At 36.5% G+C, this 24,114-nt stretch overlaps 1 protein-coding gene across 1 annotated transcript in view; it reads right to left on the bottom strand.

The window, feature by feature from the left end:
• GBE1 (1,4-alpha-glucan branching enzyme 1) overlaps window positions 1-24,114 on the bottom strand; it is a 270,358-nt gene that overhangs the window by 16,839 nt on the left and 229,405 nt on the right. The window contains exons 13-14 of the mRNA XM_073892065.1: window positions 16,033-16,217; window positions 14,287-14,419 (exon numbers count right to left, since the gene is read on the bottom strand). Coding sequence (XP_073748166.1) covers window positions 14,287-14,419; window positions 16,033-16,217 — 318 coding nt within the window. The remainder of the gene's footprint in view (window positions 1-14,286; window positions 14,420-16,032; window positions 16,218-24,114) is intronic.

The following is a 24,114-nucleotide window of genomic DNA, read 5'->3' on the forward strand; positions in this document are numbered from 1 at the left end:
GGGGAACCCTCCTACACTGTTGGTGGGAATGCAAGCTGGTGCAGCCACTCTGGAAAACAGTATGGAGGTTCCTCAAAAAGTTGCAAACAGAGCTACCATATGATCCAGCAACTGCACTACTGGGTATTTACCCCAAAGATTCAAATGTAGGGATCTGAAGGGGTACGTGCACCCTGATGTTTATAGCAGCAATGTCCACAATAGCCAAACTGTGGAAAGAGCCAAGATGTCCATCGACAAATGAATGGATAAAGAAGATGTGGAATATATACACAATGGAATATTATGCAGCCATCAAAAGGAATGAAATCTTGCCATTTGTAACGACGTGGATGGAACTGGAGGGTATTATGCTGAGCGAAATAAGTTAATCAGAGAAAGACATGTATCATGTGACCTCACTGATATGAGGAATTCTTAATCTCAGGAAACAAACTGAGGGTTGCTGGAGTGGTGGGGGGTGGGAGGGATGGGGTGACTGGGTGATAGACACTGGGGAGGGTATGTGCTATGGTGAGCGCTATGAATTGTGTAAGACTGTTGAATCACAGACTTGTTCCCCTGAAACAAATAACACATTATATGTTTAAAAAAAAAAAAAAAAAGCAGGAAGGGAAGAATGAAGGGGGGGGAAATTGGAGGAGGAGACGAACCATGAGAGACTATGGACTCTGAGAAACAAACTGAAGGTTCTAGAGGGGAGGGGGTTGGGGATGGGTTAACCTGGTGATGGGTATTAAAGAGGGCACGTTCTGCGTGGAACACTGGGTGTTATATGCAAACAATGAATCATGGAACACTACATCAAAAACTAATGATGTAATGTATGGTGATTAACATAACAAAATAATATTAAAAAAATAATTTTGCAAGGCCAGGATATACATCTAGGGATAATAAGTTCTACCACTCTCCCACCCTCTGCCATTGAAAGATTGAAAAGTTTGTGAACATTAAAATACTTAAACATATGAAAACTGATTATCTTAGTGTTGGTAGTAAATATTTTTTTTTTGAAGTCATAACTTATATGTATAGTTAATGTATATCCCTCTTTCTTTTGTAAGTTTCAGGCCAAACAGAAAATCATGATACTCTAGGGCCCCACTCAGTGCTTCAGATTGAGGATGGGCTGAGCTAGCTTCCCAAGAAAAATTATAAAGAATAGCCTGCAGGCATGTGCGTGCACCCCATCACTCCCAGTTATTCCCGAGTATTTCTGGGCACCCAGCCCATAACTATCATAACTGTACCCAGATTAATGATTGTGAGGGAAAAGATTCAAAGTAAACATTTCCCCGTAGGCACTAAAAAAATGGGGGCGAGAGCTTTAAATGCACAAGTGACTGCTAATAAATATATTTTCCAGGGGCATAATAAATCTAATATAGTAGTTTGCAATCATCTTTAAAACAATCATACTGGTTTAACCTTACTGGGTAGACAGAGGAAATAATACAAGCAAAGAGTAAAGTGGCTAAGTTATTTCTGCAAAGTACATGTTTGTACCATTCAAAACAAAATCAAGAAACGTTTTGGTCACGATGGTTAGACATGAAAATGACTTATATAATCCAAATGAGCAAAATTTCTGGCAGGTTTTGAACCAGATTTTATGTAGATTTAATTATTTTATAGTTATTTCACAAATGTGAGTTTTATTTAGACCATCCAATTATTACTAAAATTCCAAAGAGATGAGACTATTATGGTCATGAGAGAGTTAATCGAGTACAGTGACAGGATTCTATGTATTCTTTAGGTAAATTGTCTGAGGCAGCCAGCAGACACAATGTCACCAGGGATGAATTTCCTACATTCAAAATTAAGGTGAGAAAAGGAAATATATACAGTTATATGCTTCTAATATAAATCTACATGGAGGCTCATCTCCCTAAATCTGTCCAAGACTGTATCTATTGTGTGTGGCTAAAACAAATTAGAACTCCCATGCTGTAAGTCTATGCTGGTAATATGGAATCAGCATACAGGTCATAACTTCCACTGCTCAAGAAAGAACATGAGCAACAGCTTATCAAGAAAGCTGATGAAAGCAGAACTCTTTTATTTTTCACCTCTTTGTAAAGTGTTCTTTCCCCTGTTTTATGGGCTGTTAGTCGCCAAACCCTTTTATCCTCTAATATCCTTCAGGATCCACACTTTCCCAGTCAGCACTTGAAGCTGAAATATACTTAGGATTTATATCCTGGTTTAATAAAAAATTTGAGTATCATCTTTTTCCTTAAAAAAGTTACTTTATCCTTAAAAAGTCTGTGTTTCCTTACTTGTATGTGAGAGAGAGAGAGACAGCACGAGAGTGGGGGGCGGAGGGCAGAGGGAGAGGGACAGAAAGAATTTTAAGCAGGCGCTATGCCCAGCGGGGAGCCCAGTGCTCCATCTCATGACCCCGAGCTCATGACCTGAGCCGAAATCAAGAGTCGGATGCTTAACTGACTGAGCCACCCAAGCGCCCCTAAAATGTTTATTTTTAAAATGAGTATATTTGTTCAAAAAATATCCCATTTAAACTGATCTGTGTTTATAAGTGTGTTAGAAATGAGGACAGTATAACACTGCAGAGAAATGACATTCAGTCAGAGGCACCATTAACTCTTACAAAGAAGCGCAAAGGAAACATAAAATTATAAATAATTAGTGAGACATGCTTTACCTACTTTAATAGCATTTCAACAGGGCAACAAAAAAGTGAATTATCTGGTGCTCACATAAAAAACAATGCTGAAATTAGGGGAAGAGATTTAAATCACATTTATTCCCTTACTAGGAATATGATCTTGTGAAAGTTATAAATCTTTCTAGTGCTCATATTTAGGTTGAGGATAAGAATACTTGCCTGATCCGTATCACTAAAATGATGTGATGGTAAGAAGAGTCAATGTAAATAAAAGCATTCACACACTGTAAAGTGTTATGCAGATTTGATTTTTGATACTAATTTGGAAACCATGGCCTAAAACGTATCTTCTAAACCAACCGATTTTATTTAATTTCAATGGGCTGAACCAGTCATGCTAGAGTTCTGCTACCTCTCAAAAATTCATGATTCCATGTGCTGGGTATTTCCTAATGGTCACTAAATATCACAAAATTACAGTTGGTGAATAGGGCACACATCAACGTAGGAGGGGTGATCAGGGACCATCTACGCAGGGTTGAAGCCAGGAGCATATGTGAGTTCTTCAAGGGAAGAGTGCAAGGAAGGAAACAATAAATGACTGGATTTGGACCTGAGGGAAAAAGATGGGACAAAGTGGGTATAGAGGAAAGGGAACTCACGATAGTGCTGCAAGGGGGTAAGGAAGAAAGGTGAGCCAATAATGCAAAAGTATAGAAAGGAATTAGCCAGGAGCAGAAGACTTAATTCCAAGACTGTGACAGAACAGAAATCACCTATGGTGGTGAACTGGGGAACAGGAAAATGAACAAAGTATGACAGGAGCATGTAGGTAATAGAGAGCATTAGTACATACTCCTCCCAACCTTTCCTTTCCTTCCTTTTATTACCAAATTTCTAAGGCATTTTTATTTTATTTAATTTTATTTATTTTTGAAGATTTTATTTATTTATTTGACAGAGAGAGACACAGCAAGAGAGGGAACACAAGCAGGGGGAGTGGGAGAGGGAGAAGCTGGCTTCCCGCTGAGCAGGGAGCCTGATGCGGGGCTCGATCCCAGGACCCTGGGATCATGACCTCAGCCGAAGGCAGACGCTAACGACTGAGCCACCCAGGCGCCCCTCTAAGGCATTTTTAGAGCCAGTAATGAGGAGCAGAGCAGGTAAACTGCCTGAGCTTACAGCCTGAGCAGGACACTGTTGCTAAGCCTTTCATATGCATTAACTCATTTAATTCTGACAATAATTCTACAAGTAGGTATTTTAAAGATGAGGAAACTAAGAAACAGTGAGGTTACTTTTATAACACTAGTAAGTGGGAGAGACAGAACTTGAACGCTTAGACAGTCTTCTTCCATCTGAAGAGCCCATGCTTTTAGCCACTAACCTGTTAATAAGAACAAATATCTCTACATTTACACATATAAGAACTGGAAATACTTAGAACTAGTGAGCCTCTGGGACAAAAAAATGTTAGAGTAAGACAACAAACTGAAGAAAATAATGTTTCAGAATCCGAAAAGAATGCTACCATCAGAGAAACTTATTTTTCTTGTTTTCCTTAGCTGGAAAGAAAGGAAGAGTGTTGAAAGGGAAGGTACTAAAGTGAAAATAATGGACTATCTCTAAATATAAATGGATGGAGAAAAAATTACAGTAATGTTTATAATTTTACAGACAAAATAATTTTGTTTTAATGTTCCCGTAATTAAACACTTATTGTGTGCCAGTAAAAGCTAACATGATTGCATTTCATTAAGTTATACATTAATTAAATAATTTTTCTCAATATCTAAAGAATACTTTCCTAGTTCAACAATTAATGCCATATAGCAACCAAAAAGAATCAATTAATTTCACAAGTAAACTTCACAGACATAATAGGAATTAATTAGGTATTTTTCCACCATTAGGCCAAGAAATACTACATTAATAGAATTAGAAATGATTCTTACACATGGTTATAACTGAAGCCACTGTTTTCAAGAACAGTGTTCACTTTTCTCTGGAGAAACAAACTCTTCCTTTGGTTGCAGCACCAAGATATTCTTGGCAGCCCTTAAATACTTACAGTGAACCAGTAATTATATCATGGCTTCATTTTAAGAATCTTCTGGAGTATTCAGGTACTATTTTCACATATAAATGAAACACTGACTACTCAGTTTGACCCTGTGAGATTCTGAGTTAGAATAGCTTAACAGAAAATGATGAAAATGAAAATACCTCACTTATAGAAGATCTAAACAGCTTTATGGCAGGCAGGAGATATTTACTGAAAAAAAAGAAAAAAAAAGGCTAATTTCTACTGAGATCCAGAAGGAAAAAGTAAATTAACATTCAATATTAGAGATTTATTTTAGACACAGAATGCTCCAATTAAAGACCACTGGCATCAGATATAAAGAAAGGTGATGAATGCAATTATTTTTTTTTAATTAGTAGAGAATGATCTGTTTTTGGACTGATTAAATAAAGGACTATTTTAAAAGAAAGGTTAGATATGGAATTTTTCAGGCCAATGTTTTCATTGTAGTTCTTCCACATGTGCAATACTGTTTGCTAGGAAAGGAAAAGGTTTACTAAATGAGATAATAAGTGTAAAGTGCTTGCAGACTGCAAGGAATATAATAAGTTTGTAATGGATGGTAGTTTTTTTTTTTTTTTTAAAGATTTATTTATTTATTTGACAGAGAGAGACACAGCGAGAGAGGGAACACAAGCAGGGGGAGTGGGAGAGGGAGAAGCTGGCTTCCCGCTGAGCAGGGAGCCCGATGCGGGGCTCGATCCCAGGACCCTGGGATCATGACCTGAGCCGAAGGCAGACACTTAATGACTGAGCCACCCAGGCGCCCCTGGATGGTAGATCTTATTATGAAAGTCTGTTCAGCAAGTATTCTGACAATACATTTTATTGTATTAATTTTGAGTTGTACAAAATCATGATGCATCTTATTGATAATATTTTATCAATTTTTCCTTTCTACCATTTAATTAAATATCTACTTGAAGGGAAAAACAATAAATTCTAGTAATCTTTGTACTTTACTTAATTTTAAACAACTCCAGGGGTTCTTTTGCCATTAGGTAGCTGTAACCTCCATCTATCCACATCATCCCCCTGTCAGTCTGTTCATCCATCCATCCATCCCTCCCTCCACTTCTGACTGCCCATCCTTCTATTCATCATCATCCATCCAACAGAAATTTAGCTTTATCTGTGAGTACCTAACACATTTTAACTAAAGATATAATTGCTGATGTGTGGATAAGACTCTTAGTCTTACACGTACCTCAGAGTTTCCACATTGTAGTACCACATACCTCAGAATTTCCACATACTAGTACCTCTTTTTACAAATTGGTAAAAATAATCAACCTCGGCACAAATGTTTTTCTCCTCATTAGCGATACAATTGTTACGTATGTATTGTTTTTAACGGTTACAATAATGTTTCTGATTTCTTTTTTCCCATAGAAGGACAAGAAATAGAGGATAGAAATCTTGACTGAGCTATTGTTAGATGAATTTCTGGAACCTAGGAGACCATTACCACACAACTGAGCTATGAAGCAAAAAAAAAAAAAAAAAAAAAAACCACCCAGAAATGCTGTTGAATATCTCAGAACACAGACCCTGAAACAGTACTCAGATATTTAAGGGGAAAAAAAAAAAAAAAAAAAAGAGAAAAAAACCCCCACCTAAAACCATTTGTGTTTTAAGGGCCTGCTCATTATTCATTATTGCCTATAGTCTTATGAATGTATATTAAGACAATCTAAAACTGTTATAGCAGTTGCAATATTTTAATCATGCAAAATATTTTTCTTACTTTGTGATTCATCTTAAATTCCTGGGTAGAAAAATGATGCTAAATCATTGGCTCTTTATTGCCAGTGGGGGTGGGTAGATGCATCTGTCATTATCATTAAATCCCAGGGATTTTTGGACAATATTTAACAATAAAAAATGATCAAAAAGACCTCTAGATAATGTTTAAAAGTATTACTGTCATCTTGAAACTAAAGAGGGCTAACCTGGCAATGAATGCACATCCATTTTGAAGCTATAAAAACAGAAGTAGGACCTATATTAAATATGAAATTGTTAGTAGGATCATCTCTGTTCACATAAAAAATAGCACCATTAAATTGTAGCATAGAGCAAAAGCACACATACACAAGGAAAAGAAACGTGCTTGCATCTGTTCAAAGCGATTGTTGTAGATCTTTTATGACAAAACCTTATATTTTTTTAAGGTTTTTTTTTTTTTTAAACCAAAACATATAATAACCTGGAAAACTAGAAAGTTGAGATGCTCTATTTTTCTTGGTTCAGAAATTAACCTTTATATATAAATTCTTGATGGAATGTGGCATTTAGCTAATCCTAAATTAAGCCCTTTGTTTTTATTTGTTGCATAAAGCATAGATTCTAATAAACACAGAGTGTTACATAACCATGCTTCAAAGGCTTCTGTAGACTAAGCAACTCACAGCAACATCTCTGCCTTTCAGCAATCACACTCCAGTGAATCATCCCAGTGACCTTATTTGCTCATTAGAAACTCTGTGTACAGGTTGCAAATGTCAGAGTCTTGAATTTACATTTTAAAAAGTACATCTTGAGGCAGTTTGATGAAAACATTTCAAAGATCTCAGGTCAAATTCAACTATTTGCTCATCTGTTCCCTTAGCTTTAAATATTTTTGGCTGGGATTCACATAGTTTTCACAAGCCATCCTTTATGATCACTCTCCTCTTAACATTTCAGTATTGTAACAGTTTGAAACGCCATTTGGAAAGGGGGCTGCTATTAGACTTTTATTTCCACCCCCATCTCAGCATGGTGACAATTGAAAAAACATTTGATTTTAGTGTTGTTTACACTCTCAGAACAGTATGAATCTGCACATACTAAGACACATACCTTACGAATGAGGCGTGAAGGTAGTTAGCTGAAGAGAGAGAAGCTCGTCTGTGCCATGAATTTCTGTATCTGATATACAGGATGTATAGTTCATTTTCTCATGCTACCTACTGCCCCAAAACTATGCAGAAGTTATTTTGAGCGTAACAGAAATAAGTCATCATCGGCAATACCACCGTTGCTACCACCACCAACCACACGTAGGCAGCCATGAAGAGATGGGGTGCCCTGATACAGTAGAAAGAACACGAGCTGTGCAGTACCCTGCTCAACCTTTGCAGCTAGGTGCTGGAGGGAAGTTAGGTAGTGATGTAAAGGCGTTGGTTTACTGACCTGTCCCATGAGGCTAACACAACCTATCTCATAGGGCCGCTGGGTATATGAAACTAGATACTTACTAAAAATGGCCAGCAAACAGAAGGGCCTCAAAAAGAGGTCCCCTAACACCCACTTTCCTTGGCACCACTCAAAATGTAGTATCATCATTTATGTTCTTCAAGATGGATTAGAAGGAACGGTTTGTCCTTGGGGGCTTAGCAGTTTTCCTTTTGATTCAGTGCTGATTTGGTATCGTTCTAAGTGAAGAGATGTAATGGAAGAAAGACAGCAATGATTCTGATAATATAAAGGGCATTATGTTTTTTTTTCTTTCTTTCTCTACAGCTAAACAATGTGAAATCATAGGCAAATATAACACATTAAGAGAGTGTGTTTTATCTTCCTAGGTATGAAATGTATGACCAGCCTACTTGTCTATATGTTTAGATCTGAGTTCTGCATCACCCACGTTGCTATTTACTAATTAAAGAATGTTGGTGGTTATTACGTTGAAGATCAGCAGCTAAAAAAGACCAACGTGAGACAGTATATAAGCAAAGGGTTTTTGCTGTGTGTGTGTGTGTTTTTCAATTTTCTAGAATACAGCTATAGATTCTTGTTTGCAGAAACAATACTATGTCTTTTAGCTGTCACCTTTAAGACCACATTCCAAAACCTTAGTGATACAAATCCGATTTCTCTTTTAGCTTCCCAAAATGTATCATCTCATTTTGAAGTGATAGTTAAAGGCATCCTTAAAGTGTTTCTTCTACTTTTCCTGGCATTATCCCCAAAATAGTTCACCTTACAACAGTTTCTTGGGAAGACAGTCACCACCTATCCTCCACAGATTTGAGTGAAAGTTGATGTCTTGCTATTTGATATACAGGATATACGGGTTCAAAAAAATGGAACTGCTCAAGAATTCAGACATGTTACCTGTTCGCAGGTTTATATTTCATAGTGACAGAAGAAGTTCAAATGACTTCTTTAGAAACTTTCAATTTGTTCTGGCACCAAATCCTGCTTTCCAGGGAATTAAAAATTTGATGAATTTCTTGACTTGATTAATATAACCAATTTTGCCACTGTGGATTCTTCACAGTGAAAATCTGTATTCAAATCACTGGCTCAGTAGTTGGAAATACCAATGGCACAGAACACTTTGGCAAAGTCAAAAAATACAGCATAGAAATCCTAATTTTTTGTACTTTCTCTATCTGAAATGATTCTATAATGCTGAGCTACAATGTCATGTAAAGGTATAAGAAAGACGAAAGACCAAAAAGAAATGAGACTTGTAAAATGCTAAGGATAATAAGAAGAACTCTTAAAGCTAAGCTTGGAACAATAAGAGCTGAAAGAAAGCACAGATGTATCTTCTGCTTATGGAAGACAGTACAATCATCATAATGACAGAGAACTGTTGTCTTCCCCATTAACAGGTTAGAGGCAATTAGAGGCAAAAAACCAATATATATATATTTTCATGTTCAATGTTAAATTTGGGATTTTAGGTTAAAGTTATTAGCTGAATAGGGTGCCTGGGTGGTTCAGTCGGTTAAACGTCTGCCTTCAGTTCAGGTCATGGTCCCGGGGTCCTGGGATCAAGCCCCACATCAGGCTCCCTGCTCAGCGGGAAGCCTGCTTCTTCCTCTGCCTACCACTCCCCCTGCTTGTGCTTGCTCTCTCTCTCACAAAAAATAAATAAAATCATAAAAAAGAATAAGGGAACTATGATATCATACTAGTTAGTACACATCAAGAAAAACTAGAGATTTTTATTTGGTTGCAAATATGAGTAAAAAATGTGATGGCTGCCAGGAAAGCTAGTTTCCCTTTGACTATATTAATAAGAGAGTAGTATCAAGATAAAGGGAGGTAATGGGGTACTCTGCGTCATACTTGCCAGACTCTATCTGGAATACTGTGCTGTTAATTCTGGAGATACGATGTAAGAGGGATGGGCACCATGCCGAGTGTATTTTGATGAGGGAGATGCAATGGTAAGAGGTCCGGAAAGTATCATGAGAATCTACTGAAGAAACCAGAGGCATCTGGTCTGGAAGAAGGAAGACTAGGGAGCGGTAGGTACTGTGAGGAGCATGTTAAATGCCCTTCTGACTTGAGTGACGGCTTGTAAAACAGGCGTTAGAGCCAGAGAACAGAATTAATGCATTTATTTTCATGCGTTTAAAGCAATATTTAAAAAAAAAAAAAAACCCTAGAATTGCTTACCTTGTGAAATAGTGAGATTCCTAGGACTGGAATGTGCTCTATTGATGGTTAGCTGTGATGTGTGGAGGAACTTACAAATGTTATTTCTGCACTGAACTGGGTCACTGGAGTATAGAACATCACAAAATCCAGAAGGTTTTAAGATCAGTATAGGAGTTAAAGCTGGTGTTATGAACTTGTAGCTAATTAGGTGTGGTTTAAGGTATGTTGGAGATTCTCTCCTGCTCCTCTCCCCTCAAAAAAAAAAAAAAAAATCTTTGTTATAAAGCAATTATTACATGAGATAATCAGTCCATGAGGTCTTGCATATTTCTTGAGTTTTCAAAGAGACCATTATTAAAATGTAAATGTCCTCAGAGGAAGCGGTAACATATGGGAATTAGTTACAGCTTGTTGAAAGAAATTCAAGAATGAGAAAGGAGGCAAGAGTAAATAAGGTCTAAGTGGGTACAAATCTGTAGAAAACAAAACCCTCTAAGAAAAGAACCAAGAATATTTTCTTCGAGGTTTTCCTAGAGATGCAATAGATGATCAAGGGTTCAAGTTTTACTTATATGAGGATATGGCCCAATTTTCCCAGGTGTCTACATAATTAGAGCTTTTAATTAGTACAGTTTCTGAAAGGGGTCACTAACGTAAAGCATTCAGTGTTTAATATAGAGAATTTCTGTATAACGGATGCCTCTAGACATCTAGATAAATCACCAAATTTCAGAAGACTCAATTTGTGTCAAGGTTTTATCAAAACCAAACTAGAAAGGTGCCTGGCTGGCTCAGTTGGTAGAGCATCTGACTCTTGATCTCAGGGTCATGGGTTCAAGCCCCATGTTTAGTGTAGATATCATTTTAGAAAAACAAAACAAAACACAAAAAATAGACTTTCATGTACAGTGTAATATTGTATCATTAAATAAAATTAACTTTTGGGTAGATTCTACTTCATAAAATATGTTATTATTTATGTTTTCACTTAGTAATATCTGTTAAAATTACACAGATTACATAGTTACACAGGAGATCAATGTAGCTTGAGTCAAGATTTTTCTTCTAAACATCACCATTGATATTCTATGTGTTTACATTTATCAAAATCCTAAATTAAACATATTTTCTTTATATATATGTGTATGTGTGTGTGTGTGTGTGTGTGTGTGTATATATACACACACACACAATTTTTTTTTAAGTAAGTTCTACACCCAACATGGGGCTTGAATTCACAATCCTGAGATCAAGAGTCACATGCTGGGCGCCTGGGTGTCTCAGTCGTTAAGCATCTGCCTTCGGCTCAGGTCATGATCCCAGGGTCCTGGGATGGAGCCCCCACATGGGGCTCCCTGCTCGGTGGGAAGCCTGCTTCTCCCTCTCCCACTCCCCCTGCTTGTGTTCTCTCTCTCACTCTGTATCTCTCTGTCAAATAAATAAATCTTAAACAAACAAACAAAAAAAGAGTCACATGCTCTACCAAGTGAGCCAGCCAGGCGCCCCTAAACTTATATTTTCTATTCCCCTAACTGGTTACTCCTCCTTGCTTTCTTGCTTTGGTATCCTACGTAATAACACCACTACCATTCTTCCCCTTGTTTAAAGTGAAATCTTATATTTTCTCTTCTCCATCCCAAGTCCAAACAAGTGCTGAGTTCTTGCACTCTAAGAAAATGCTCATATACCTCTTTCTATCCTATTGTCATTCTTTTAGCTCATGCCTTAATTATCTTTTACATATACTGTAATTTCTCATACTTAATATCTGTACTTCCCATCTCTTTCCTCAAGAAAGCTCTCCTACACACTGGGTCCATGAGAACTTTTCCTAAAGCATACATTCTTATCAGGTAGCTCCCTAACTCAGAAAACCTTTCAGTGACTCAATATAGAACTATGGAAAAAAGTCTAAACTAATTAATATAGCATTGAAATTTTCTATTATGTGATCTCAATCTATCTTTTCAACTTTATCTTTTGTTCCTTTTTAGGGTCATCATTCTCCAATTAATACATTGTGCTGTTCATTACCTAAGAATGTTCTATGTTCTCCAACAGCTGATATGGCCCTCCTCAATTTTTTCTACTACAGGTTTATCCATTTCTCAAGGTCCAGGCTTAAAGGTCTTTTCCTTAAATCAATCACTCCATCTATCAATTTCTCTCTCTCTCTTTTTTTTTTCTTTTACTTATCTTCTGTTCTCCCGTGGAACATTCCTGCCCCCTTCCCATTTATTGCATTATGACTTACATCCTAGTTTGGTTTTATACATCTCTTCTCTCTTACTGACTTAGGGTCAAGGACAGTGCTTAACAAAGACTGCAGTAGCTCCCAAGTGTACTGTAAATGTATTTTGGTTTGATTATAAAAAAATTATATTTTGATTGCATATTGATTATATGACATTTTCAGGTATATGGGGAGTGAGTCTAGGGGCATTACTTCAGCAGTTTGGAGCTGAGAGGGGTCACATATGAGATGGTACACATCTAGCATTTATTTGCATTTCTTTAAAAAATGGTGAGTACATTTGCTTCCTGGAACAAGTGCATCTTTGGTGCAGGCAATCCCATCACACTGACAGAGCATTCTCTGTGTCAACTGGGGCACCGTGTGGCTGTTAGTCACAGTGAAAGCCATGTCTCCTAAATGCTCTGATGGCACGTGGAACTGTGCTCTGCTGGGCAGGCTAAGGGTAGGGAACCATCTCTCACCACACTCACTGATAGCGCAGAGTAGTGGCAGGTGCCGCAGGCTACTTAACTAGACAGCACTGGCCCTTTCTTATTCACTGTTGGAGAAACGGTCTGTCTGGGTAACCACTCCCCCCAGAAGTCCACTTCCTGAATCCACTTTCCACTTCCTGGAAACTCCAGGGTAATTCCCTTGATTCAGCCAGTCATGGCAATATGCTTCTCCTTCCTAGACATTTCTCTGGAGATGTGTGACTGAATTCTGGTCAACAGAAGATGAAAGAAAATGTGCTTAAGTGACCTTATTCTGAAAAAGAGAAAAGAGGTCTATCTGCCTTTTGTTGTGTCAGGAGGTTACATTTGGAACCATGGCTGTTGTCTTGCAACTATAGCAGGTGCTATCCTTTGGGTGTTGGTGGCACCCTAAGAGTTGAAAGCAGAAAGACAGGATGAACCAGGGAAACTTGAGGATATCGTCACGGTGCTGGGGTCACCCTACCTTAGGACTTCTGATGGTGTGGCAAAATACATCTTCCTTACCATTTGAGCCAGTTGAACAGGAGGTTCCTTTTATTATAGCTAGAGATCCTGACACATCAGCCTTCATGTTGGCATCAGCCACCTTGTTCAGGTGGCAGACATTGATCATTGTGAGGGCTTCAGGGGAGAAGAACATTATTTCTATGGTCCGCTTAAAAATTTGTGTTGGGTTGTTGCTAGGTCCTGAATCTGTCATTTTTTTTTTCATGGATCTAGTAAGTCATAATCTTCTTAAAATACACTGCACTTTTCCTTTTGCAACAATGAGCAAACTTACAATTACTAATGTTTTTCTTCTTCACTAGTTTAAAAGCTCCATGAAGGCAGTGACTACATCTGCCAGGAGAATTTCTGTCTCTACAGCACTTCGCACAGGGCTGACACACTGGTGTTCAATGGGTAGGTGCTCAGCAAATATCTGTGAAACAAGTAAATGAATGAGTAAATGAATATACAGAATATCAAAAACATTCTCCCTCTCATTTCCTTTGCTCACACTCCCAATGCTCTGATTCCATACCAGTTTAGGCCTTCAAAAGTGAGCTATGTCCTGCATTTGAGGAGACAGGAAAGAGAAAAGGGAAGGAAGCTATCTTTATAGCTCTTTTCTGTTTTCTCAGTGGAGAAAGGGAAAAGAGATAATTCTTAAAGGAAACTTACAAAATATTTTCATACGAAAAACTATAATTGTCTCCTGAATTGCATATTGGATCAAAATATCGTTTAAAAAAAATGTTCAGAATCATTTTAGAACCAGAATGAAGCTGAGGATTGATTCAGTATAACCAAGCAGAGCAAAGATTTATCAACAATTTTAAGTCCCTCGTTTTATCAGAAGAGTAACTGAGAGCTACTGTCACCAAGATCTGCATTGGTCTTTCTAATTCTCTATGATGTAATAAATAATTGAATGCAGATAGTTACATTCACCAGCAACAAAAAGGATATTTTCCTGGCAGCGTTGTTCCAACTCGGTAATCAGTGTAGCTTTTGCTTGGATGAAAGTTGAAAATAAAAAGAAGACCTGCTCTCTCAAAAGCGATGATCTTATTGGCTTCATGCTTTTCACTCACATAGGCCTGCAAGAATTAACACATATATTACATTATTACATTATGGATGCTGCTATAAGCAAATTATTTATTAAAAAGTTGTTTTTGTCTTTATTAATAGACTTCTTAGTCATTAAGCCAACAAATCAAAATGTATTATATTTTTTTTAACATGTTGCAATTTTGCCATATCAAACTCTACACTAACCAAAGTCTCAAAAATGGCTTAAAGAGTATAAAAATCTCACTAGTCATTGACAACTTCAAATAAAGCACAGAGGATTAGATTAGCACTGTTTCTTAGGTTTTAAGAACACAGTACCTATGTTACATATAGTGTGTGTGTGTGTGTGTGTCTGTGTGTGTGTGTGTGTGTGTGTGTTCTGGATGTTTACAAGTGAATTTTCTTTAAGACTTTTAGTTCCCAGATTAATGAGGTAAGGTACATAAAATTACGCTTTAAAATAAAAGGTAACATTGTTATTGTATTGGGATTTCTGAAATTATAGTATCTTAAAAACTTTACATTATTGCACACCTTTGTCGGATTCAATGGCAACCTGATGTTCTTTACAATATATCTTTTTTTCCTAATAAAAGAGAAGGTCTGAAAAGAAATTATATCTACAAAGTCTCCAATTTTATACACCACGTTTTATAGTAGGCAGTGAGAAGCCTTTGCTTTTTCAACACCACCCTCTTGCAGCTCCAGTTTTGAAAGGACTTATTTCCATGAATATCAGCAGCACCACTCTAATTTTGCAATGCGAACTAAGGCTCTAGAGTAAACAGCATGCCTTTTGGAATTCAACACTGTTCCTGTTGAAAAGGAGCATCATTTTGCTCTCTCTTTGTAAATTGCATTACTAATAAACGTGATTAGGGCATTCGTGTCATGTAGTCAATCTTGGTTAATATAAAAGTACCTTTGTTCAACCATTAAAAAAAAAAATCATAGACACCAAAGTAAAAACACATCAACAGTAATTTCAAATAGCACCAGTAAAAAGTAAAATGGATTATAAGTAACACATACTATATGCTAATTTTTGTAAGGGAAAAAAAGCCTGTATAAAATTTGCACCTGTTAATTACATTTTCTAAAACTTATTGAAAACTGAGACTTTAATTCCAGAGGAGAGTCAGGCTCATGAAAAATACAAAACAGCATGCAGGTATAATGGCATCTATTGAGATGACAAGTTAGACACCAGTAAAGGAAGGGGGGAGAAAAAAAGGAATAAAGAAATCTACATGTTGTCAAAGTAGTCCCTTCATGACAGCAAAATTATTTATATGAAGAAAAAGTCAAAACAATTAAGATGTTTCCACAGCAATTTCCAAAATGGACTCCACACGGAGCTTTTGTCATTTATTTTAACCAACTGAAATAAAAATTACTAAATTTAACCAACAACAAACTAAACAGGAAAGTAAGCAGGGCATTGTGTTTAAGATTTTCATTATCTATTGGAGAGACTTCAGTGACATGTTTTGACAACCTGAAGTATGTTCCAGGGCACTACACACTGAATAATGAAGTGGTGTTTAAAAGATCGCATATAGATTTAAATCGATTGCCATTCCAAGCATGTGCAACACTGGTGACTAAAACATAACATTTTGAATAAAGAGCTTACCTGTGGAGCTGAAAGCCAACCACATCTTTCTTCCAATTTATTCATATCCCTGTCAAAGTTATTTAGGAACTTATAGCGAAGGAGGTCATCATCAGTTAAATGAAACTGCCTTCTGGCATAATGGTAACTCTCATTATTTCCTTTTCTTGGAAAGTCTAACCATTCAGGATGCCCAAATTCATTACCTGTGTTAAAAAACAAATATAAGCCTCACCCAGTAATATGAGCATTTCTTGCTAAGGTGACTCAATAATTACATGTGTTAAAGTCCTTAAAATCCGTTAGGTTATAATTTACCACAGCTGTGTCCTGTGAATGATATACAACCTTGGTTCAAAAACGTCACAGTGAAGCACAAAGAGTAGTGACCACATCTGGACTCAGAATTCCAGGGTCCGGTTCTAGCTCAGCCTTGTTACACGCCTCCTTTTCCTCATGTACAAACTGAGAACACTTATCTCTTATCATACTTAGGTCATTTCTGAAACTATCTTTAGTATCTCTGAGTAATTTCCAAAATCTGTTTCCATCATTTCTGTAATGTATATAATGCTTTACAATTTCTCAAGGCTGTGAATGCACATTATGTTTTGATCCTCAGTGGGGCTCCTCGTTATGGCCATCTCACAGATGAGAAATCCAAAGCTTTGGACATTTTTGCCCAAGATTTACACAGATAATAAGTATAAAAGCAACCATTAAAATTTAGTTCTTCTGATTAAAATCCAAAGATTTTAATGAGGTTCTTTCTACCTCATCCACACATTAGGCAAGTACGTTTTAAACTTCAGGTGCCACAGAAACCCAAGTCATCACTCTTATTCTTCATTTTCCTTTCTTTCTCAGATCTACATGTTACCATTAGATGTGTATCTTTAATTTCAAATGTGTCTGTGTGCATGTGCATGCATCTGTGTTTAGCTAGGACACTTGATTTGGAACCATTTAAATATTATTTATCATTGTAATGATGAGAACCAGAAACTCAATACACTGGAAAAACGAAATAAAATAGTAACACAAAAATATTTTTCATTCTCAAAATTAAATTTAGATATTGGTTGTCTATAGATAGGCTCCTATTGTTTTCCCCAAGGTGTATTTCTACTTTACAGCTTCTTTTTTCCCCTTAAAAATTAAATACTGTTTTCCAAAGTTTACTTTCATTTGCCACTTTAATGCTGCAATTTTCTAAGCCATGAACATCTCCTTTGTGTCAGAAAGTACTGCAGCCAATACAAGAGTGTTCTACATTCAAGAAAGTAATACATTAATATTCTAATAAATAAAAACTAGGAAACTAGTAAACTAGGATGTAATTCAAAATGTTTTATTGTAGAGTTCCTTTAAACAGTAAACTCTGCTAAGAAACACTGGAATTTGCATTTAACTTTTTGGAACCATAGCCATCAAAGTAAAAATCGCATCCAAACAAATATGTCTGCAGCAGTTTCATAAGAATTAAAGCATCTACAGACACTTTGCTAAATTCTAGTATTTCAGTCTACATAATATTCTTTACAATTTTACCTGCGATGTGACAGAGGAGAGAAAACCAGATTACTGACTCTATGGGCCTATATTTACTTTAGGATGCCTGCAAGTGACACAGGGAATTTCCCTCTGCCGTGCTTCGGAGTTCTGCTTAGGTCTGGAGCCTATCCATGGTGTAGCCATGGGACAGCCTGCTCGAACATCCATTCCACTGGCAAACTCATGCACCTTCACAACTGTAGGGGAGCACATTATTTACTGTTAAAGAAGGGACTGCCAGCCTGGGAAAGTTATATGTCTAAGTACTAGTGAAATTTCAACTAGTGGAGAACTTTAGAAAGACCAGAAATGACATGAGCTGGCTAAAGTATAGTAGCCTCCAAACTGGATCCAGGCATTCTATAAGCACAAGGCTTTTATTCTGGTATGGCCATGAACTCTGGGTTGACTACAGTATTAATAAGCAATTCCTTTAGCCTCTTCTGGGGGAGACTGCCACATCACTGTCATCATGATTACACAGTAGAGACAGCAGCATATGCTTCATGTCTGCTTATTATGCGCTAGGCACATGCACTGCACATGAATTAATCCTTTCCATCTTCAACAACACTAAAGGAGGTACTATTATTATCCCAAGTTTATAAGTAAGGAAGCTGAGTCACAGACATTTATTAAGTACTGGGATCTATGAATCCAGACAGTCTGGTTTCAGCACGCTGACTCTTACTACTCCATCATATTGTCAGAAATAAATACCATGGAAATACTGTGCAAAGAATGACCAACCTCTCGTACATGGACAGAGACTCCAAGCTAATGGAATGACATGTGCAGATGCATCAGAGTGAGAAGGTGAGATGTGGTGAGGAGTTTGGTTTAGCCATAAAATAGGGCTAGTGGTGAGGAGAAGAGGTGGGCCAGACAAGATGAGGTCAGATTAGGACAGGCCTCATAAACCCAGGAGCTTACGCTGCAGGCAGTAGGGAACTAAAGGCTATTTCCTAAGTAGTGGAATGAGAAGTTCAAATGCATTTATTATTAAAAAATACCTCCACAGTGTGAAAAAGACACTGGATATTGGGGGTAGTTAAATAGTAGGAAAGCTAACATGGAATCCAAAGTATAAGGTAAGAGATGACAAGATGCGGTGAGAATGAGGAAAAGAATGCTTCAAATGGCATTTCTTGTACATTGCTGGTGGGAATGTAAATTGGTACAGCCGCTGTAAAAAACAGCATGAAGGTTCCTCAAAAAATTAAAAGTAGAATTATTATATGATCCAATAATTCCACTACTGGGTATTTATTCAAGAAAACAAAAACACTAATTCCAAAAGATATGTGCACCCTCATGTTTACTGCAGCATTCTTGACAATAGCCAAGATAAGGAAGCAACCTAAGTGTCCACTGATGGATGAATGGATAAGAAAGATGTGGTGTATGGATGTATGTGTGTGCATGTGTATAAAAAAACATAGGAATATTACACAGCCATAAAAAGGATGAGGTTGTACCATTTGCAACAACATGGATGGACCAAGAGGGTATTATGCTAAGTGAAACAAGTCCAACTGAGAAAGACAAATACCCTATGATTTCACTCATGTGTGGAATGTAAAAAAAAAAAAAAAATGAGTAAACACAAAAAGCAGAATTAGACTTAGAAATACAGAGAATAAACTGATGGTTGCTGGGGCAGGATGGGCAAAACAGGTGAAGGGAGTGGGAGATACCGGCTTCCAGTTACGGAATGAATAAATCATAGGAATAAAAGGCACAGCATAAGGAACAAAGTCAATGATATTGTAGTAGAGGTGCATGGTAATAGATGGTACCTAAGCTTGTGGTGAGCACCGAATAATGTATAAATTCATCAATCACTATGTTGTACACCTGAAATTAATGTAACATTGTGTGTCAACTACACTCAAACAAACAAAAAACAAATGACAATTCTGAGGAGGAAAATAACAAGATTGGATGCTACCTGATGAACGTAGGTTGTAACCAAAAGGGAACTCTGAGTGCAATTCTGAAGTCTGAAGCTCAGGTGACTGACTGAGTAGTGCCAGTATTAACCACACTAGGGAATGATGGTGACAGAGGAAGTGTGTGGGAGGGAGATAATGAGTTTTTTGGCATGCTAAATTTAAGACCTGAAGAATACACAGGAATTCATGGATATACAGTAACATTGATAAAAAATAAGGTACTGAAATTCAGTTAGAACTGAGGGGTGAGGACCAAGAGTAATTTGTTAAGGCCTCAATAAGAGAAAATAGTTACATCCACAAAAGGACAAAGGCCCATGGACAGCATCCTAAGGAACTGCAGGTGGAAGATTAATTAGAAAAGACTGAGGAACAATGGTTAGCAAAGTAAGAGGGACATCAAGAAAAAAATATATCAAAGGCTAAGAAGACTCTCAAAAAGGATGGTCAGTGACAAATGCTACAAACAAACACACATACAAAAAAACCAAAAACCCAGGCCTTGCTATCTTACCACCCATTTGGTAGAGGAATGAAATAATGTAGATAGAGCTGTCCTTTTCAATCTATGGAATGCTTCAGAGAAAATATATAGATTCCAAGGAAGCTTGTTCATCCGGATGATGAACATTCATTACCTGATTCATTATCTCCGGGGGAAGTCCCAGGCAGGATTCTATATTTTTATCAACCTCCCTGTACTGAAAGCAGGAGGGCCAAAGGCCACTCCCTGGAGAACAGAGTTGAGATTTGAAAGTTCTTTATATATCTAAGGAAAAGACAGGCAACATGATGCCCATGGACACAGAAAGACTTGGGTTTTAATCTGAGTGAGCCACTTCTGAGTGAATTTAGGCAATTTAATTTCTCCAGTGCTCAGTTTACTCATCTATAAAATAGGATAATATGTTCCATGAAAGTTCTTTTAAGATTCAAACATGGTAAATGAGGCAGTGGGCACAGGGTCTGGCAGCTCTCAGCTTTCAATGCACATGAGCTTTTACAATACACGCGTCCACTTATTATGGATGTTGTTCAGGAAAGAATTACATAAAGGGCAATAGATGAGGCAATAGGTGAGGGAGGGAACTGACCAGCCCTACTCTGCAGCAGGCATACAAGTAACCAGGATGAACTCAACAGGCAACCTGTTAGTTGGCTCCTCTTGACTTAGTTTTCATGGTACAACCTTATTCCTTTCTTTAAAGTACTGAAATTGTACACGGATGCATTTATTCATTTATTTAATAATACAAACCAATTTCCCTAAGTCCAGTGTGAATGACCTTTGAGTTACCTACTATTTTAGATTTTTAAAACGCAGAATTGGATGTGAAAATAATTTTGCTACAAGACACCCACAGGGATGGGGCAAATCATATTGCTATGTTAGAAATCCCCTCTCTGGTCTCTTCCTTCATTATTCCCACATGTTCATCTTGCAAAACCTCTGAACAAGCTCTCAAGGGTTATTTATAGCGTATATACTAATAGTATATATATTATCACATATACTATATATATATATATGTGTGTATATATATATATATATATATATACACACACACACACACTTACAGTGCATATAGTATACAGTTGATTATAGTCCACTTAAAATTAACATTTTAGGAACCTCCTACAACCAGAGTTCTCCTTTGGCTGGAACACTACTGACACCTGAGGCTCTCCCATCTCCTCATTTCTCCCCACCATTCTTGAAAATGTGACCTCAGGTTACAGCCTCTGTTGCTTGCTATCTTTTCTAACTGTCTCAAGTAGATTAAGAAGGTGAAAATATAAATTCTCCACTGTATGGTTTATTTTCTCTCTTAGTATTCCTCCTTGGCAGTACAGTTTTCATCAGTACAGAATTGAACAGTGAGTTTGATCAAAACTACTGAGGATGGTATGAACCCATCTCATAATCTGATTAAAAGCTAAGATCCTGCTCCCCAGAAACACACACACATAAACACACACACACACACATTCACACACACTGGATACAGCCTTAAGGGTTCAGGAATTCCATTTGAAAATGGATACTATGTGAAATCACATTATCATCTATTTCTAACATTCTAGCATGGAAATTCACATCCTTATAATCTATAGCATAAATAAGGATTTAAGGGTAGCACAATTACAATGAGGTTAAGATATACAAATTATTTAGAAGAGTACAAGACACACAGTATGTGACAATAAATATTAGTTACTATTATTTTAGTATTATATTTTCTTTTATTTTATTATGTAAGTAACACACATTTTCTTTAAACACACATACACACACACACAAACACAATCTAAAATCTTATAAAATAACCACTTGCTATGGTCTGAATGTTACTCCCCCCCCCCAAATTCCTATGTTGCAATCCTAATCCTCAATGTGATGGTATTAGGAGGTGGGGCCTTTGGGAGATGCTTAGGTCATGAGGGTGGAGCCAGCCTGAATAGGACTAACCTTCTTATAAATAAATAAGACTCCACAGAGCTCCCTAGCTCCTTCCACAATCTGAAGATACAACTAGAAGTCTGAGAACGGGAAGACGGACTTCATTCAACCATCCTGGCATTCAGACTTCCAAAATCCAGAAAGCACGAGAAATAAATTTCCGTTGTTTATTATTAGCTCCCAGATCCACGGTATTTTGTTATAGTGGCCAAAGTGGACTAAGACATCACTGTTTTCCTTTTGGTAAATATTTTATTTATTTTCATTTATATCTATAACTATATGCCTATATCTCTATATCCATATATGGATACCATCTATCTTATTTATCTATAACTTGTTTTAAACAAAAATAGAGTCATATGCTATTTTGAATTTTAATATAAGCATTTTCCAGGTCAATAAGTACATATATCTCCCCATGATGGTACTTCCTTATGTGCATACAATGCAATTTTATTTAACCATTTTCCTCATGTTAGTCATTTTGGCTTTTTCTATTATTTTAGTACTATAAAACATGAGTAATCTTATAAATCCCTCTCTGTACACTTGTCTAATATTTCCCTAAGAAAACTGAATATGCAAAATAGCTGTTGAGAAGGTAAAAAGCAGATATGATTCTAAGAGAAAACATTTTCCAAGTTTTGAACATTACTTATCATTTGAAGACATAGGCACAACTTAACAAGTTGTTACTGGAAATAATGTTCAACACACACAAAATTATATTCCTTAATGCATATGCTTAATATTCTACTTTAAAAGCATTTTCATCATTTAAATTTAAGATTTCATTTTATTGCGCTCCAAGACTTGTCAATTTTAAAACATTTATCTTTTTAATAGCATATCTAAAAATTAGTAACAATTAGTAAAAAAGCTTATTATATGAGATCAAATTCAGTACTTGGAAAAATAAAAGACAAAGATGAAAGCAGGACAAATGTTTGGTGTCATAATCCAATTTAGGATTTTTTATGTATTTTAACTTTCACCTCATTTATCCTTTATGAGTATAAAGTCACTACTTTAAAAAACATTCCAATAAACATATTCATATATTATGGAATATGAAACTGAATTTCTAAGTTAGAAAAAAGAGCTATTTAAAAATTTCAAGGTATGCTGAAGACCCTAGAGAATCATTTATTAATCTCTATTAGAGACTAATTTAGATTTTCTGAAAATTTTTTCCTGGAGAGGCTTCGTTTAAACTGAAAGATACAGAAAGTTGCATACAACAAAGAAATAGATAGAAAAATTACATTAGTGATTGCAGACAAAACATTCTACAGGGTGGCTTTTGAATGTTATCTCTGTTGTAAATGAGCTGACAAGGGACAAATTAAGTTTAATGTAGGCAAACGCAACATTAAATTTCATATTTGGTTCAAAACTGTAAACACAAGCATAAAATAAATGGAAGCAAATCACAGAAAGACTTTCAAAGTGACCTTGGAATAATAGTGAACCATTCTCAGACTGAAGAGAGAAAACTGGAGAATGCCTGTTAGTATCTTATACTAGCTCACAGCTCACAAACCTAATGAAGAAAAATACTATCATTAAAACAAGTTAAGAATGCTCTTCTCAGCTATGGTCTACAAATTACTTAGGAATGTGGCAGCACTTGAGACAGTGCAGTGAAATATGGCCACCCAAATAAGCTTATAACTAAAGGTTGCTATATAAAGATGGATATGAAATCTAAATTTATTCAGGTGATGGCAAAAAAGGTAATTGATTTGTTTTAGTAGAGATAACTTGCTGGAATAAGAAACACATAATATGAATGAGTATTTTAATTTAACAAAATAAAAAAAATATGTATACTTCTAAATTATATACAAATGTTATATATATATATATGCATACATAATATATGTATATATTCCTCAATGAATGCAACAGGCATTTGTAACTTGGAGCTCATGCATTGCTGGTGATTTCCTGATATTTCATGTGAAACACTGTATGTATGTTCACCTATGTGTTTTTCTGAGGAGAGAGAGAGGTTTCCTTCACATTCTCCGGGAGTTTGAGCCTTAAAAAGGATAAGTACCACTCACTGTATTAGAATGTTAGTAACTAGAAGAATGGGTCACAGGTAAGAGTTTCTAAGCTATCTAA

The sequence above is a fragment of the Callorhinus ursinus genome, unplaced genomic scaffold (genome assembly GCF_003265705.2).
Source record: "Callorhinus ursinus isolate GAN/ISIS: 27379988/994484 unplaced genomic scaffold, GSC_fseal_2.0 scaffold1, whole genome shotgun sequence".
NCBI classification, from domain to species: Eukaryota; Metazoa; Chordata; class Mammalia; order Carnivora; family Otariidae; genus Callorhinus; species Callorhinus ursinus.